The sequence below is a fragment of the Centrocercus urophasianus genome, unplaced genomic scaffold (genome assembly GCF_019232065.1).
Source record: "Centrocercus urophasianus isolate 14NV4802_14NV808 unplaced genomic scaffold, USGS_Curo_1.0 seq_19, whole genome shotgun sequence".
In the NCBI taxonomy this organism is placed as follows: Eukaryota; Metazoa; Chordata; class Aves; order Galliformes; family Phasianidae; genus Centrocercus; species Centrocercus urophasianus.
The window spans coordinates 15,032,076-15,051,104 of record NW_024884744.1 but is presented as its reverse complement, the minus strand read 5'-3'; the positions used below and the strand labels follow the sequence as shown (position 1 = coordinate 15,051,104).

Here is a 19,029-nt window from a genome sequence, read left to right as displayed (position 1 = left end):
GTAAGGCCATCTGTCATTCTGCTTGTTTCCTTGGGATCTGAAGTCTGTGCTGCCATGGCTTAACAGTAGCTTAGCTAGCAAGAGTGAAAACCAGATCACAAAATGAAACCTGCAATTAGAAAGGGAGGAGAGTCTAAAATGATTAACTCTGTTAAAAAGCATGGAAAGACAGAATGGCATGGAAGTTTCATTCTGTAATTTTCATTTCCTACTGAATGTGGTGAAGAGCTGGGCTCTAGAAGGAATTTAAGTAGTCAAGCAAAGGAAAAACTCTGTATTTGAACTGCTAGTACAGTTCAGAGGTTGTTTTTCAGCAGAAAACTTGACCAAAAAAGTGTTGACATGTTTGATGGTCAGCAGTTCTACTAAAGATTGACACTTCTGGAGAGAAGCTTTAAAACTTAAGGTCACGAACTTCCTTCAAAAACATTTTTCTTGAAGTGTCTGCATATTTTAGCTTCTTTGGCTGACCCTTGCCTTCTGATTTCTTGTCATACTGTGCTAGGACATGTGCAGTGACCATTGAACCATCAGTTCCTCTCCAAAACACAGAAGCTATAGATCTAAGAACCTGAATAATGGAATGAACATGCAGTGAGATGAACAGGGTTGGGAAGGAAATCATTAAGTAAGGGTTGACTAATAACAGGCCATTTTTAATAGCAAATGTCATTCATGTTCACAGTTTAACTGCCTATTCAGTCTTATGAGGTTTTTTTGTACGGTGGGGATCACAAGATGTTCTTGTGTTAGGTTTTAGCCCAAGAAAGCATTGAGGAACAGGTTTATGTCGAGGTTCTCCTGAGTGTAAGGCACCAGCTTATAACATAGCCAGCTCTGATAGCTGCATAAAAAGACACATATTCAGTGAACATCAGAGAATATGTTCTTCTGCTTAATTACGTAGTTGTGACTGCTCTGACATAAATATAAATCTATTGATTGAGTGCTGAAATATATGTTTCAAGAATGCGATTTTATTTAATGATGAGAATCCCAGGATGTTGATTTTTAATTGTCTTGGTAATATAGTTGTAAAACAATGTGTATACTCCAAATATTGCAAAAGGATGTGGTGTGAATCAGAATAGGCACATGCAAAAGATCAAGGGCAGGATCAGAACTAACCGTAGTGATAACCCCACTGGAAACAGGAGGTTTTACGTTGTCATCATTTCTGTAATGTGAGGCAAAATAAAACCTGCTGAAAGACTCTCCTTATGTAAGATTAAAAACAGGTTTTCCTGTATTTTATTCAGTCACGAGGATAATTCACTAAATCACAGATTTCTTCTCTTACAGTGTAACATCAATATTAAATGTATGTCTTGAAAGAGAGAACTTCTAAAACTTCATCTTTTAAGTGGCAGATAATGCCACTTGTTGAAACTTAAAGAGTTCTTTTTTTTTACCTAGTGATCTTAATTTTTGTCAAATATTTGGACAAGAGGGAATGGCCTCAAGTTGCACTGGGGGGGATTCAGGTTGGATATCAGGAATAATTTTTTCTCAGAAAGAGTGGCGAGGCACTGGCACAGCTGCCCAGGGAGGTGGGGAGCTCACTGTCCATGGAGAGTCACAAGAAGCACAGAGATGTGGCTCTGAGGGACGCGGCTCGGTGGGCATGGTGGGGCTGCGCTGGTTGGACTAGATGATCTCAGTGGTCTTTTCCAACCTTCATGACACTATGATTACTTGCTCCCCTAACTGTTCCTCAGAAAATTCTGGAGCTTAATGGGAAGTAATATGTTTACTCGATATATTTAACATGTGAGGATATCTCTGTCTCCCTTTATAGTATTTTCATGCTTTTCCAAAATCTCTGTTTTATATTTAAATTGTAGTCCTTTATGTTTTGCATTCTAAAGCTTTGGTTGACATTTTCTCATAAATCTATTCCTTCTTTTCTCAGTCTGCAGTTATTTGCAGTGTGGGCTTTGTCTCTTCCTATCATCTAGTTCTAATGAGGATTGCCCACTTAACAGCCCTGGATAGCCATGGAATATCAGCCAAATTTCCTCAGCAGTCCCTCCCTCCCCCGCTTTGAGGCCTGCAGCAGACAGGGCTGATCTCTGCAGCTCTGTGCCAGGCAGAAGTGCTCTCATCTGTATTTCACTGTCTGAAAACAAAAGCCCAAAAGCCACGCTTCTTACAGGAGCATGTGCTCAGTAAGCTCTGGGACGCATTTCAGCCATGTCTCCTTAAATGTTAGATGGTTTGTGAGACTCTTTCAGGCTTTCTATTGATTTTGCATGGAACTAGGTCAGAGCTGCTTTTAATTGAACAAGCTGGCTGCTGCAATTCTCACTTAACTGTAAAAAGGGGTATTAAAAATTGATATGCAAAGCAAACTTCTGCCTAATTAGCAAGCAGATGAAGTCAGAATAGACAAACCACTGTAGTTAATAAAGATGAGGGAATGTCTTTCATTGACAGTATAATATACTTCTATTTTTTGGAAAAAAAATGGCTTATGCACTGAGCATTACCCATGTTCCTTGTGTGTGGTATTAATAGCCTGTTTGTTTTCTTTGCCAGAGGTTGTAATATATTTACAGCTGTACCAATCAGACAACCACACATCAAGAAAGCCATTATAAGACAGAACCTATTTTTGAATGTGTAACACAGATAAATAGAAGTTCCTGGTGTGTGGGAAGAAGAAACTGCCACACTGGGGTTTCCTCAAGGCCTTAGCACTACTCAACACACCATGTCTGCAGTGGATGGGCAGGTGCTACTGTCACGTTGGCTGTAATATGTGGGGCGCTGCTGGAGCCGTGGTGGTTTTTTCCCTGTGCCATGAGTTGGGGGATGGAACAGGGAAAGGGGTAGAAGCTGGGGATGTTTCTGAGGTGGCTCCACTCTTCATGTGCAGGTTACAGCCTAATCCCCCATCTCCATCCCTGCTGTAGCCAAGTGTGCCCTTGGTGATGCTCTCCAGCCAGGCTGTGCCACCCTGTAGGGTGCGAGGTGAGATGCGTTGGGAATGATCAGTACTTCTTGGTCCCTGCATCAACATCCGTCCCAGGTGACCGTCCTTGCTTTGCATGTGCTGAATTGTAGACCTTGTGAGCAGCACCATTTACTTCCCAAGCTATATGAGTTCTGCCTAGAATGATGTATTATTTATTTAGGTTTATAACAAACACACAGAAGAAGAATAAATGAATAATGCATGGATGAATAGCTTATACATTTCATCTCAACTGACAAAAATGGCAGACAGCAACCCTCATTTAAAGTTTCTTAAGACAATTGCACTTCTTCCTTTCCTCCCCACCCCCCCAAAAGCTGCAAACAGTAATGCAGATTCTGCTGTGTATTACCCAGCATTGTTCTTAGAGGCCATCAGGACCTGCAGTTAATTTGTGCTTAAGAACTGAAGTGGCAGACTGGCCATAGAGAATATATTCATTTGAATGATTGCTTCTCAGGCAAGATGTTTTCCTTAGCTGTGCTTTTCAGTTTGTTTTGGTCTAAGTTACAGCTGATTAATCCAGATTGTTTCTCCCTTCCTGTATCATTTATGAGACTTCCAATCCCAAAGCTCGCAAACCACCATGGCCAGGTGTGCAGATATTAGGGGATCCTTCATAAAGGGGAAATGGTGCACATCAATAATAAATAAAATATGGTCTCATATATAACGTTAGCTACCATCTTATTCTTGAAGTTGAAAAGCCTGAGACTTAGGTGAAATAAATAAGGAAAATGCATGTCTTTGAATACTGAAATACAGTGACACCTGGAAGTGCTTGAAACATTTGAGCGCCTTTATGGCAGTTCAGCCAACTGTATCCATAAATATTTAAAGCAGTGAATTATTTCTTGAAATTTACATTTTTATGTACTATTTCGGCTTACGAATTATTGAACAATGAAGATGCTTTCCATAACAATTTCAGCTTTCAAAATACAGCACTTGACTGTAAAAAGATTTGCCTGTGGCCATCATATGACACACTGAATTCCCAGCATAGCATCAAGCTTCAATATCTCCTAACTCCAAATTAAGGCTTTTAACGGCTGGAAGTACCTTACATCCAAGGTGTTGCTGCACTTTTTGAATGAAAAATAAATAAAAGTTGTGCAGCAGTTACTGTAATCTTCCAGGAGAATACAAGCTTCCATGTGACTAGTTAGAGTTTATTTTTTTTAGTATGGAATCAGTGTGAATAAAGTGCCCTTTTAAATCTTGCTGTTGTTATTTTAGAGGGTTGGTCCATTCCAAATGTTCCAGTTTGATTTCAGTCTGTGAAAAGGTCACCACCCACAGGTAACAGCAGCCAGGAGCTACATCCACATTCTGCTTTCTGCCATTGCCTCATGCCTATCAGCATGAGTGAAAATATAAAGTAATGAACATGTCTTTATGAGAGACAGTAATCTGTGCCACTGAGCTTACTCTGTAGGGCTGCATCTGCAGCGCACAGTAGTCAACAGCGTGGAAACATCCAAGCAACCAAGTGATGGTGAGAGTCACCAAAAGGTCTCAGTGTTGCTCCATGACCTGGAGAGGAGCTTTTGAATTCCTGGAGCTGCCACAGACATGGTGGAAGTGAAATACTCTTTTAATCAAGCGAGAACTAGCACTGTGATTATTTATTGAATTTGAAGTATGATTCCCATTGACAGCTATTAAGGAAGCTGAAATTCTTGTAAAATCACCCACAAGCGATTTGAGTAAACAGGAAATATTACAATTTTTGAAAAATTTTTAATATATTCTGAAGCAAGCAGGAAAGTAATATTATAGAAAACTATATAAAACACTGACAGGCTGTGTGTATCAGTGTTACTGATAATGATCACCAAATAATAATGATTCAGGCTTCGTGTCGGGTTGCTTGACATTATAATCTGATTAAATCTGCTTTTCATTTTTAGAATATATTACTTTTCAGATAAACTGAGAACTGAAAATCCTCCAGAAAGAATTTAAATTTACAAAGTCTAGACAGCCAGCTGAAGACCGATTTTCTGCACCTTATAAAGAAACAGACTATAAGCCAACTCTTTATTTATCCTGAATACTCCCATACTTTCCAGCTGTTTGCAGAGTCCTGCTGTACTTTGATTCAGCTGATAATAAAGCTAAGCATGCACAAATCATTTTTATCAAGCACCAAGTACAAATGCTTCTCCTGTTGAGTAAGCTGAAGTGGACACGTCCTTAGCTCCACACTCAACCTGAGTGTTTCCATCGTAGTTAAGGGCTGACTGCACGAGCACCTGAGATTTCAAGGGCTGGTGCTCAAGTAGTGTCAATGGGAAGTGCACAGGCAAGGTTTTCACTGAGGTAGTCACAGCATTCCTGGCAGCAGCTGAGTGACACAGTAAATTAATTCTGCTGTATGATGTGCTGAGCTAGTAGGTGTGGTTAAGGCCACATTCGGTGTTTTTTTAAAGCATTTTCTCTTCTTTTGGCTTTGTCTTAGTTTTGCTGGGTGGTAAGAGTTGCAGGCTAGATGGAGTCCTGTATTAGTCTGGAAATGGTTGTGTGCAGTTCCAGAATGTTTTGAAATTTTGTTCTGATGTCTCCTTTTCCCACAATATCTGAGAAAAGTGCATTTTATTGATAAAAAGAAAAAAAATTAGAAATGCATACGTCTTTTGAAAAGTACATCATTATTTTTGGTAGATAAAGGTTCAGTAACAATATTTGTTGCCTTTTTGTTGGTAACTAAAACAGTTCAAATCTAGTTGTAATTTGGGCCAAGCATTTCTTTGCACAACTCTTTATGTTAGCAAGTCCCTTTATGCTGTCACAGAACTGTGTTACAGACAGCTCATAGCAAAGGTCCCTGAAAGGCAGATGTCATGTTATATTGGTACAGACTGTTATTCAGCCTCGTACCCTGCTGGGGTTACCAAACAGGAAAACAGTTTGGATTTTCATTCTGTTGTCTGTTTGCATACATTAAAGTAGGTAAGTGACCTAAAAGTTCAAGGAAGTGGTTTGATTTTAAGGTCTTTCACATAAAATGTCACTGAGTGCTGCTTTTGGGACTTGCTAAACTGGGATCATTCTTCAGTTTTCTGATGGAATGTTACCACTGTGAATAATTTTTAAAAATCTTCAAGGTTGTGATATCTTGTGAGGTTGTGATATCACAAATTTTCAGTTCTGATAGTCACTCATTAAATGTATTAACAATTACATACTGCACTGTATGTAGAGTTAGATCTTTTTCTTCCAGTATTTCCTTGAGGAAACTCCAGAATGGCTGTTGTTGCTCATCGACAAGTTCATCCTCAGACTGGAATGACAAGAAACTCAATGTCAAAATAGGAGATTTTGTTGCTGTTGTTTATAGGGGAGGTCTCCGTCATCCCCTATAGAGATCAAATACTGCCTCTACCACTGTTTCCTGTAGCAAGGGTAAACAGCGCAGGGAGGAACATGGCTTGTTTTTCTGGGGCTGCACCATCTGAGTGGCAGTTCCTGTTGGATAGTCTCGGCTTCCTCTGGCCAGGGGGTTGATTAGGAGAGGAAGGAGTTACTGAGGCAGGCTTTGGTACTGCATCTCTGGCAATGCTGCAGACCCAGTCCAGTTCAGGAGAAGCGTGCATCTCCCGGGGGCTGTTGTCACCTCTTGCCTGTGAATGGCTCCTGGCATTTTCCCTCCACTTGGCTTTCCCCAGTCTTGGAATGCCTTCTGCAGCCACGAAAAGATTTTGAGATGAGGCTCAAGGGAAGATTTTCTATCTGTATCAATTGTAAATTCCAAGACTGTGGATACATTCTGAAATAAAAGTACATTAAGAGTTATATTTATAAATCTGGATGACTAGAACTGAGTATATCATGTAAGGATGTCTTTAGATTTAAATATGACATGTAAAATCCCCAAGTCAGTAATTCTGACGTTTAAGGAATTAAACAGTTAAGCAAACTTTCAATAACTAACACAATAATTAGCTGTTATGAATTCACTGATGTTTCTTCTGTACATAGTTTTTTCTGTGAATTCTTCACCTCTACGGATGGAAGTGATCAGGAATTGTTTCTCCATTGCACTGCTCAACCTGCAAGAAAAGAAATCAGGGTCTCAAGAAAGAAACAAAATCACCAGCCATGAAGAAAGCAGACAGCACTGCTTCACTTGAAAAAACATTCCATTGTTTTTTGAATTTCTTCTCCTTGTATTGACTCATGGTGTTTGAAGCAGAAAGTCTTTTTATGACTTCAAGGATTTTTCAACCAAGTGAAATTTTATTCCCTAGGTTACAGTGTTGAGCACACCTGAAATATTAGCACTGGACAGTTTTGTGGATTGTGTGCTTTGTAGGAAGGAATACAGATATGTTGTTTGTACAAAATTGCCATAGGGGACAATTTCCTTAGAAAGTACCTGGAGAAGAACTTGTTCCCTCAGAAATGACATCTGAGAACAATTGAATTATTTTCTCAAATTGTTAATAAAATCATGATTTGATAAGATATCATTTTCAGAAATATTTTCCTGGCATTTGAAGTACTAAGAGGAAAGTCACATTTTACTGATCTCCTACACTATGTATTGTTTTAATTAAGAAGTGTGTTGAAACCAACATAAACTATAGATTTTTGGCCTAAATGGTAAAAATAGTGATATAAATTGCCCCTAAAAGATTTATAGTTGGTTAATAATAACTGTCATGTAGAACCGAGGATTGCAATATAGTATGGGCAGTATTAGCAGGCACTCCATAATGAAATGGGCATGTGTGTATTCTTGTAGAACCGCTGGACGAACTGAAGATCAGAAGTCACAGCACTGAACCACTACCAAAGCTGGAAAACAAAGAGAGGGGAGGCCACCATGGGACAGCTTCTACCAGGGAGCCAGGGAAAGCTCAGGAATGGGATGGAACGCCGGGCCCACCCATGGTCTCCAGCAGGCTGGGGAGATCCTCTGTCAGTCCAACCATGTTGGCTGGAAGCAACAGCTCAGGTACGTCAAACAGCGGAGCAGGGAAGGTCTCGTGAATCTCCTTGTGAGCTGAGGCATCTCTAGAGAGGTAAGTAAGCGTCTGGATTCTTCAGACTTCCAAATGTCTTCTAGAATATGCCCATTAGCTGCTGCAGAAATAAGTATTGTGCTGTTTGCTTGTGCACTCTACTGGAACAGGATTGGGATAGTAGCAGGAAATATAAACCTGTACATTTGCCATTCAGCTATTTTAAAAGAATTTTAAAAATACTGTTTGACATTGAAGAGGGATTCTATGCCAAAAAATCCTTCTCACTCCCCAGATGACAACTCAGAGAGTTCACAGACAGTAACAGAAACATACCTTACAGAAACACGGCTGTCTTCTTGATGTGCTAAGTGAGTGGACACAGCAGCCTGTTCTTTATGCCTATTCATGAATGCTTAGAAAACTGACAGTGGGTTTCAGAAGTCTCAAATTCATATCCATTTTATCAATCATATTTCATATATATAAAATAGTGAATTGCTGTAAGCTGTGGAAAATAACGCATCCTGTTCTATAAATTGACTACAAACACAACTGCTAAATGAATCTACATCTAAATAGATATGTATAGCTCTTGGATAAGGATTGCACTGTCACTTTTTGAGATTTGACGGTTCACTTAGAATAATAACATTATTGCTTACTGCTTGGGCTGTGGAAAATACCCACTTTAAAAACACTTGCCAGATATACTATTGGAGCCTTGTAGCTTCAGTGAAAATAAGGCGATGAAGGAGCTACTCAAACAAGAAATTGTTCCTTCAGGAGTGGTGCGCTGGGCTTTCAGTGGCAGACATCTGTCTTTACATTGCTGACAGCAGAGGTACCCAGCCCTCAACCAGGGCATCGTTTCCCTATGAGATAATAGAACTCACATTTTCCCTTCCTTGCTGGAAATCACACCACAAACTCAGTAGGTAACTTGAGCAGCTTTTTCTGATGAGAAGTAGCATTTGCAACAGCTGTGTAGTCTAGCTTTTCTTGCTGCAGTATGCCCCCCAAACAGTCCTGCCTGCAGGAGCAAAAATATCTTTTCTGCAAATCTCATGACTGCAGTGCAGGTTATTTTACCTTGTTTACTCATCTGTTCTCACAAAGCGTTCTGATAGCTAGACATTTTCCAGCTTTGCTCATTGTTTTGTTCAGAATTCTTTTCCCAGTGTATTTTAGCATCATCAGTGCTGAAACAGGTAAAAGACTGGGTTTACAGGTACCACATCAAAGCATCAGGACATCTCATAACTAAACTAAAGGTGTGTAGCAGTCTTTTCTTTTCTTCTGGATGACAGTATGGACAGAAAGGAAATGAAAATTAAAGAGTGAGTTCTTAGCAAAACACGGCATTTCTGCTCAGCTTTTCTACATAAGTTTTATTTTAAAGACTTGGTTGATCTCCAAAAGCAGACAAAACATTTTGGCCTCAATCTTGATTTGGCATCTGCAAACTGTAATAGTTGTTGAATCACGCCTTGATTGGTTTACTGTGACTTTCTCCTGCATAACTAAGACTTTCAAAGACTCATGGTAAGAAATATTATAAAAATATTCATTGGCTGAGTTTTGACTCCTCTTTTATGAAGAAAATTTGTGAGCTGATCATGATTTTCCGTTCCCCACAGTTTTTATGACATTTCATTTGATGAATATTGTCTCTCATCTGCCACGAATATTTCCCCCTGTATCTCTAGCTGTTGCCTGAGCAACGTGGTTTACCTTTAGTTGGGGGGCTACATTCAAAATGCTCTATACAGTACTCATCAATGAACTTATACATGAACTATGACAGTTCATTCCTTGCAATTAAATTAGAAGTGTAACAGAATGCAAGAGATTCAGTACATCTGTATGGATATAAATGGTCTCTGAAATCAACGAAAAAGTGATTCTGTGTGTCCTGGTTTCAGATGGCTAGGAATTTGGAACTTAGATTTACCACAAGATCAAATAAAATCAGGGCAATCAGGCCTAGTATAGTCATCATCACTGTTCTCTTTCCAACAGCATAGATACAAGAAAAAAAAGGTTGTCCTTTAAAGACAACAGTATCACAGTGTCCTGCCTACCTCCTAATTTGCACTGGTCCAGGCACTTGTTAGACACTGTTGAAATAAAGAAAATGAGGTTGAAATGCTCTGTGGTAAAACAGAAATAATGTGTGTTCAATAGGCTGCTTAGCTGAGGAACGGGAGAGAACCTAAGTGAGTACCCTTCTTTTTTTTTGTGTGTGTGTGTGTTTGTGTGTGTTCTCTGCACCTGCTGGTAAGGTCTGAGGGGAAATAAGCCATCTCCAAACAGGATCTTGAAATTTTGGTCACTGTGTTTGAGTGAGCACGGCCTGTCAAAAGCAGAGGGTATCACTGAACCTAATGGTTAATTGTTCTCTCATCTGCCCCACAGTTTGTAAAGACAAATTTTTATTTTGTGTCATCCTACTGTTTCTCAGGGAAAGCAGTGGAAGTGCTTTGGGGGCATGCTGCCCTTTAAGAAAGTCATTGCAATTCTAGCAAACAGCCAAATGAGTTCTGTGGAACAGAAGGCTGTGATAACTTCACTCCAGGAGCTTTGAAGAGTATTTTCTGGAATGTTGCCTCTTTTTTTTTCTAACTGCAACTATGAAGCAGTATTTTGCATTGCCACCTGCTGCTAAAGACAGGCACTGCACTGCTTCTTGTATCTCACAGATGCTGCTCAGTTCTGCACTGTTTTTGAATCACCATTAGCTTGTCACTCCGCCAATCCATTTTGTATTCAAGCTGAAAACGTTGCAGATAATCATGAAGGGAGTAAATATCTGCTGTTCATTGAAATTACTGGTTAGTATTGTGGTGGATTTGCAAAAGTAATGAATAGTTAAGTTCAAGCTGTTTGGGAATTCAAAGATGCTTGCAAAGCCCAAGGTGCAAGTCACATTCATTGATACAAGAAGGAAGCAGGGCACAGCATCAGTTCACACTGGATAGGGCTACTTCACCCAAAGAAGACTTAGTACTCCCACCAAACTAACTGTTCTAATAAGGCAGTCTCAGCATTACTAAATCCTCAAGGATTCTCCAAGCTAAGGCAACTAAAGGTGATGTTAGAGGTATACACTACTGGGTAGTCAGCGCAACGAGTCCAGGCCAGCATGCGATGCTTTCAGAGCTTACCTACACTGGTTGTCTGTGGTCGGTCAGCACACAGGCTGTCCCCAGACAGTGCCTGGAGCAGTACTGGGCACTGAGAGGACTGAGCTACTGTGCCATGAGCCAGGTGTGTGATCTCCAGTGTGCTGCTCCACCCCATCGCAGAGCCTGACCGCAGACACACACGATCTCTCTGCAGCAGCATTGCTGCCACATGGAACAACAGAATTGCCAAATTGTCCTTTTGGTCCTGGGCCCTAAGACTGATGGCTACCAGTGCCAAAAGCTTCAGAGAAAAACAGAAAGAATTGCTGAAGAAAAGAGCACTGCCAGTGTTTATTCCTTATTTCATTGCCTTAGCTGTTGACATAGACCTGAAACATGATGGTTCAGAACAAATCCTAACTTAAAACAGACCCCACCTAAAGCAGAGATGTTTTTTCTCATCTTGTTTGGTTTTGAGTACTGCTAAGCTTTTGGCCTCTTGATACCTGGCAACACTGAGTTGCATGGAGGCTTCCTTTGTGAAAACCGCTCGGTTTGACATGCGGCTGTGCTATTTAGGCATGGAGTGGCTCCTGCAGATGAAGCCCTGAATATTTTCTGTAAGTGAAAGAATCATATATAGTTTATTCCACTTCTAAGGTTTCATAATTTCAAGTTATATTTCAGCTTACTCTTCTTTTTTAGGAGACCAGCACAGCCAGGCCACTATGATGATAACGGGATTTATTTTTCCAATATGCATGTTTTCTTCTTCTTCTTCTTTTTTTTTTCTTTTTTTTTTTTTTGCATGTGATTACTCTCAGCCTGTCACATCGCCTTGTTTAATTCAAAACGTGCTTCTTGGCAGCTGTAGCAAATAAGCAATATTTCTCTTTTCATGTGCAAAGAAGAGACTGTGACAGGATAAGAAGCTTCTCCAATGTAAGTGACAGCCAGAGTATTTTTTTGAATTAAGATTAGGATAGGCAGAATGAAGTCTTCCTTGGATAAATAAAAGAACTCTTCTCGTTAAGATCCAAAAATAAAAATTGTGCAGAGCTGCTGTATTTCTGGAGAATATAGAAAGCAATAACACATTGGTATAAAACTGATGGAAAATATTTCCATAAAATCTTGTCTCTTCTCAGCATTCTGCTTTGTTGAGTGAAATCCAACGCTCTCTGCCCCAAATGCAAGCAACCAAGCTTCTGCACGTTTAGCTAGGATGACAGCAGTTTGTTGAGTTTTTGGAAAACAGGTCATTTGTGTGAGTTCTTAAAAAATTAAGTACATAATTTTAAGACAGTCATATTTGTGACTAGAAAGCCTGTATTTGTTAGGTATTTTCTCCTAAAATGGTCACCCTTAACGTTGTCCTTTGGGGGCTGTCTGCTCGCTTATGTCCACATCATCTTGCTGGCAGTGTCAGGACTCAGCTTAAAAGCTGAGAGTCCAGTAATGCTGTTCCCAGTGCAACTGGCCACACTGGTTCATTCCCTACCACTGGGATTGCTGGGAGTCTCGTGGCTGCTGTGGGTGACATAGCAGGGGACATGACCAGAGGCTGACACGCAGCAGACCAGCCACTCACTACTGGCTCTGTACATCAGCGCCTGGCTCCTGGTTCAGGCTCTTTGTGAGCAGTGTTTTTCATAAAATGGCATGGTCTGAGGAAATTGTCATTTGAAGGTGTGCAAATAATACCACAGAAGTTTTTTCAGTGAAATACAGCAACTGAATCTTATGAACACTTTCATGCTTAACCTAACTAAATAAAATCTACAGAGCAGATAGATAGCTAGCCTGAATAATCTGCTGAATTCAGTCTTCGTGCTGCCCACTGATGGCAACAAGCATTTTTAATGGTTGCTGAAATCCTCTGGCTCGAGTCCAGTAAAGCACTTAGACATATGCCCATGAGTTCCCTACCTTGGCAGTAGGCTGCTAGCCCCTGTCAGCATTTGAGTGGCTTTACAGCAACGGCAAAAGGCCCCTAGTTGTGGATGCAGAGTGGAGTCTCTGGAACTCTTTTGTGCAGTTTTGCTTTAGAACTAGGGGATACATTGTCACAATGAAGTGCAGCACAGAGCTGAGGTGCCACATCAGATTTATCAGTGTGGAACCAGAGGTGCTTTAGCTAGGACTGCCATGGAACCTGAGCAAATGGGGCCATCCTGGGGGACAGACATGTACAGAGCCTTCCCCATGCGTTCCTCAGTCTGACTGATGGAACTGTGCCCTGCTCCACACCATGTTCAGCAGTCACAGAAGGAACTTCTCACATTTTCTCAAGACTGTTCATTTCAGATGTTAATAGGGACCTGTCTGAATATTGTCCACATGACATGAACACAAACCAAATGCTAGAAACCATGCTTGAAATTTGTTGGCAGAATTGTTCCTCCTTCAGCTTTCTCAGCAGGAAATCTTAAAACTCATTTTCATTCCTGAATCAGGATCTATACTGATATACAAACCTTGCAGACAAGTTGAACTTGTTTTAAATGAAGTTTTAAATGAACTGGCCATTTAAAACACACAAACCAAGAGCTGATGATACTGAAAGTGACTAGACAGTGGACAAAATTACTTAAGAAAATCTCTTTCTGTTTTTTAGACCACCTAAAGTAGAAATTACTTGAAGTGAACATTGCATTCAACATCCAGTTAACCCTAGTACAATAAACTTGAAAAATAGCATGGCTGCAGAATGCAAAATAGTGAGTTGGGCATCACTGCTACTGATAAACAGTGTTTAAGGTTTTTTTTTCCACAGCAGTGTGCAGTGTGAAGAGGTTACTCAGAGCACTAATTAGAGTAGAATGAAGTATTTGGTCTAAAAATATTCCCAGAGAGGGCAGTGGAATGGCTATTAGAGAAGCCATTTCCCTTTCACTGCATAACCTCACTTCTTGAACTGAAAAAAATATGCACCTAGATAGAACAGCCTCTGAAACTGCTCTTGATGAGGATCACCATGGAAATTGCAATAGTTTCCTTAATACTGTAAATATATTACAGGGAGACAAAGGAAGTAATCCTTCATCTGTGTCTGATAGATTTTGTTTCTTTGATGCCAGATAAAAGGAATCTCTTTGGCAAGGAAATGGTAATCTTTTGCTGTTGCACATATATCCAAATGGGAAATTACAACTCTTCTCTGCTTTCCAGAATTAAAGAAAACGCAGAAGCAATGGCAGACAGTGCCTTGGAGTTTTTGACACACTGAATGTCTGATTTTGCTTGTCAGAGCAAAAACAGAGCCTCTACTTAGCAGTAGGAGAATAATGACCAAAAAAGCCCTCTTCTTGCTCTCTCTGAAACCCCAGAAAAAATCTGGGAGGGAAGAGAAACCCATTATTATTATTTTTATATGACTGGAAGAAACAGCTATCTGGCACACAGACAGTGTGAAATCTGAACAAAAATACAATCAAACTCCTGAAATAACCACCTACATCCAAAGAAAGCAAAACAACAGATTATGTACAAAATGTAAGGTTATGGGGGAGATCTGTCCGCTCCTTTCTGTGTGCTTACTGCCGTGTTGACTTGTGGTGTGTTCACAGACTGACTAGGAATGAGTGACTTGAATAATGCATTCGTCAAACAGCATAAATATTTTTGCTGCTCAGCCAGCTGGATGTTAACCAACGTATTAATATTTAGTTGATGAATATTCACCCATACAGATGCTTTCACTGGTTTAAGTGCTTCAGCTTAAGTGGATAGCTCTTCTCCACTCAATTCTCTTCTCTACTCGATTTTGAATTCCTATAAAATAACCATTTAAGACAAGAATGAAAAAACATCATAGAGACTGGAAGGACAAATTTCATCACACTGCTGGTAGGTGGCGTGACCTGTCAGCTATCCTCAAGTTTCCAAGATGCACAACGTGAACTTAAAGACATGTTAATTGTGGACAGCTTTATTCCTTCTCAACAGTGGCCCAACCATTGGCTAGTGATGATCCTACAGATCCACACAGGAGAGAAATATTAAGACAAAACACACAGAGACAAAACAACAGTTTAAACATGGCATGAGAAAATATATTTCAGAGACAGAAGCAGAACATGGTTTTCAGAGGCAAACCTGGATTGCAGAAGGCATAAATTTTTCCTTTCTTCTTGAAAATGTGAGGCTGAATAAGAGAAATTCTTTCAACCCATTGTGAGGAGGCATGGTATTATAGTTACTTGTTTTTCATGTTAAAGCACTATTATTTCAGCTAAAAATTGAAAGTCCATGGTTGTACAAAGTAGATCTGCTGAGCGTGAGTGTTCTTGGTCTCAGTATTACCCAATAAATAGGAAAGACAGGTGCAGGGTTAAGAGGAGGGCTTGTAAGCATGGGGAGAATGAGCACATTCATCTGAGCCAAAAGCCATGGTTGCAAGGATTTGTCTGCTCAGTATAAACAGGAAGCACAGGGACAACAACTTTCCTCAAGCAGAAACAGGCAGACTCTTTCCTTAGAAAAAGATGGTTTCTTCTAGACAAGATGTGAGATGCTGAGCACTGTTGGGTAGCACACTAGTGTCAGCACAGCTCAGACACAAACCTTCCAGGACTCCTGTGCTGATCTGCTTCATGTCAGTATGTTAACAGAAGTAACCTGTACTGGAGGCCAGTGGGGAGCCCTCTGAGAACTGCCTTCATGTACAACGGAAAGAAAATGAAATAACCATGTAAATTCTGGTCAGTTTTTCTCTGGAATTGAACATTCTCTTCTAATTGAAGGCTTCTGTAATCACCTCAGTTCTGGGGAACTGAGTTCAGAATTTGCCACTGTTGAAGTTCTGATTTCTCTCCTTTCTTCTTGCATTGTCTTTCAAGTCACTACCATCACATCTCCTAGAGCTTTTGGTGTCATTCCAAATCCCGAAGTACGATAGTATCCTCACTGCTTTTAGCTAATGTTTCCTTAAAAGGAGGGCAACATGATTTTCTTGGTGTGCTTCCAGTCTGTTTGCTGTTTTATAATCTATACCTCAGTTTCAGAGACACTAGAGTGAAAGGAAAGAACATGGGACGTTAGGTTCCATCCTAATCTCCCTCCTTCTAAGCCCAGCTTTTCATGATCCAGCAAATTGCACAATGCTAACTAGAATTCAAGGCTGGAGTTTTCATTTCAAGGGAATCCTGGGTGCACCTTGCTTCGGTTAATGCAGCAGTAACCAGCTTCCCACTTGTTGGTTTTTCTTTTCTTTCCCAGAGCCTAAAGCAAGTTGCAGATTAGGTCGGTCTGCATCCACATCAGGTGTGCCTCCTCCGTCCGTTACTCCGCTCAGGCAAGCCAGTGATCTTCAGCCGAGCCAGGTACCGTCGTTAGCCAATCGGGAATGACTTCATGTGCTGCAACATGCCAAATGTTTCTCACCTTTGTGTCTGTCATTTGTTACAGTAGATGATTTTTGTTTTCTTGTCTTTATTTTCTGTGCGTGAGCGTGCATTTGTGTGTGCGCATCTCTCACTGGCAGTGAAATTCCACTCGGTACGGCCAGTGCCATTTTCTTTGCCCTTAATTCTTTGTATCCTTTTCTGTCTTCATTCTGTAATATAAATGTAGTAAAACTGTACTGTATGAATTTGCTGGATTTTTTTATTTTTTCATGTTTTCTGTACTTTTTTACTGTCCTTAAAATTTATCAAACTTTGATAAATTTGATCTATGTTTAAGTGTAAATTTCTTTTAAATGTCTTGTCTAAAGCATTTGCACCAATGTTTGTCAATGACATGTACGTACCTTTGACTTCTCCCAGCTGTACTATAATATTTGTGCCAGTCTTACATTTGTTTTGAGCTCAGTGCATGATTGTATTACACTGATTTATCACTGTCCTGAAAACTGCTCCTACAGCAAGTTGTTTTGTTTAGTTAAGGCAGCTAGACTCTCTTCAGCTAGAGGCCATGTAATATTAACAGGACTATTAAATAGTCTGCTATAGTTATGTTTATTGTATATTGTGAGGAACCAAAAACTGAACCAGAGGGGTAAATGATCCTTATGTCTTAAAAAGATATACTTTTTTTCCCCCATCAAAACCAATGATCTTACACAGACCCTTGAAAAAGAAATTGAAGTGTTTGGCAAACTTATCCAATAGAGAAAAAACAGAGAAGAATTACAGACATGAGAAACCTATACTTACCTTTATTTTATAGGCTAATGCCAATACTGTATCATTTCACTGTGCAGACCTGTGTTATTAGTTTGACAGAACTAACTGCTGAGAGTAGTAATTGAGAGAAAAGGTTTCACTTAAACATAATGTAAGCACCTTCTGTTAAGCTCAGAGCACTCCAGTATCGTGTCACTTGTGGGTACATGTATGGGACTGCTCCTCACTGCATATGAGTGTGGGTATGCACACGTACACACATCAACATACGTGTATATCTGTGCACATACATATGTGTATGCTAACACACACAAGCACTCTTATTTAGATGGTGAATTTTTGATTGGCTTTTGGGTAATTAGTCGCCATCATCCTACTGAACTTCAATGAGATTTCAGTGATGAACTCCCTTGAGACTACTTTGTAATTATTCCCTATGTAAGTTTATTGTTGCTCCTTAACGAGAAGCTCCTGGCCAAAGGAGAAAACAGAAGAGTAAGGTCAATTTACTCAACCCAGTGCACAAGGCAGTTGTTAGGAAACTTATATTTGCATAACCTAATCTATATTGGTTGATATTATTTGAGTGGCAAAACTGTATTGATTTAGAGTTCTGCTGGACGCAATGCATTGCACGTTTCTGAAAAATATTTAACATAAAACCAAATCCATAACAGAGATTCAAAATGATAACCCATTTAAACACTAAGTATTTTTTTTATCTAGGGAAGAAATTAAGGTAATTGTACTTCCAAAGGTTTTGAGTATCCCAGTGTTCAAGTAGTGTATATTTTTTCATAAAACAGACATGATGATTTACTGGTTACTCAGTGCAAAGGCACCTTGGGTGTTTTGAAGGCATTTTAGTCTCTCAATTTATATTAAGAACTAAACAATAAGCCTTGAAAGCAGAAGCTGATGTGATAGAAGAGATAATGAGCCTCTTAGAAGCTGCAGCCAGGGTTCACTGAAACTGTGGAGGAAAATTCCACCTCACTTCATACAGAAGAAAAGAACAAAGATGATAAGAGGAATTTTCAAGTGACTGTAGAGGGTGTTCTTGTTAATTGAACAGCGCGTGTATGATATGGGCATGTCTTCATGAAAAACCACAGATCTGGTCAAAACTGTCTCTGCCCTCAATAATTCCCCTCCAATTGTCAACTGCTCACTATTAATCTATTAAGTTGCCATTTATTACGAATGCATAATTTTGTAAAGGTCTGGCTTGACCCCAGTTCTGGGGAGAGACAGAAGTCTCAGTATCTCTTTGGCTATACAAACATTGTTTCAATTGTTTCCTTTATATGCCCACTCTGTCTTAATGTGCAATTAATCTGAGGTGGGTGAAAAGTGTTTGGAAATGCCCAGGTTAGTCCATTCCGAGTCTGACAGATTGTGGCATACAGGGTATTTGTTTTCCTGTGCTGTGGCCATTGATTGTATCGACACCGGTTTCCTTAACTACATCATAATCAGCAGTTAGTCTTTCTGAAAGAAGAGGATGCTCTCTGTTATTCACCTCTGTGCTGAGATGGACACAGCTGACCTCACAGGGATGCAAGATTGAGGAGTACATCTGGGAAAGGGCAGCTTACTGGATTGATCATTTATTTCAAATCTTCAAGGATCCCAAACTAATGTTTTTCCAAAACATTTAACTTATTTGAGCTTTTACATGATGATTTGTGTAAGTAGTGAGAATGCTTGGTAATTCAAGACAGGTCTGAATTGAGAAAATCTGAATTTTAATTCCAGTCAAATACTGGCTAATTGTGTAACTGCTGACATTTAACTCCTCTATGCCTTAAATTCATGTTTGTTTA

The 19,029-nt window shown here is 39.9% G+C and overlaps 1 protein-coding gene across 1 annotated transcript in view; it reads left to right on the top strand.

Annotated features, from left to right (window-relative positions):
* NYAP2 (neuronal tyrosine-phosphorylated phosphoinositide-3-kinase adaptor 2) overlaps positions 1 to 19,029 on the top strand; it is a 125,022-nt gene that overhangs the window by 86,878 nt on the left and 19,115 nt on the right. The window contains exons 6-7 of the mRNA XM_042820892.1: positions 7,728 to 7,940; positions 16,296 to 16,399. Coding sequence (XP_042676826.1) covers positions 7,728 to 7,940; positions 16,296 to 16,399 — 317 coding nt within the window. The remainder of the gene's footprint in view (positions 1 to 7,727; positions 7,941 to 16,295; positions 16,400 to 19,029) is intronic.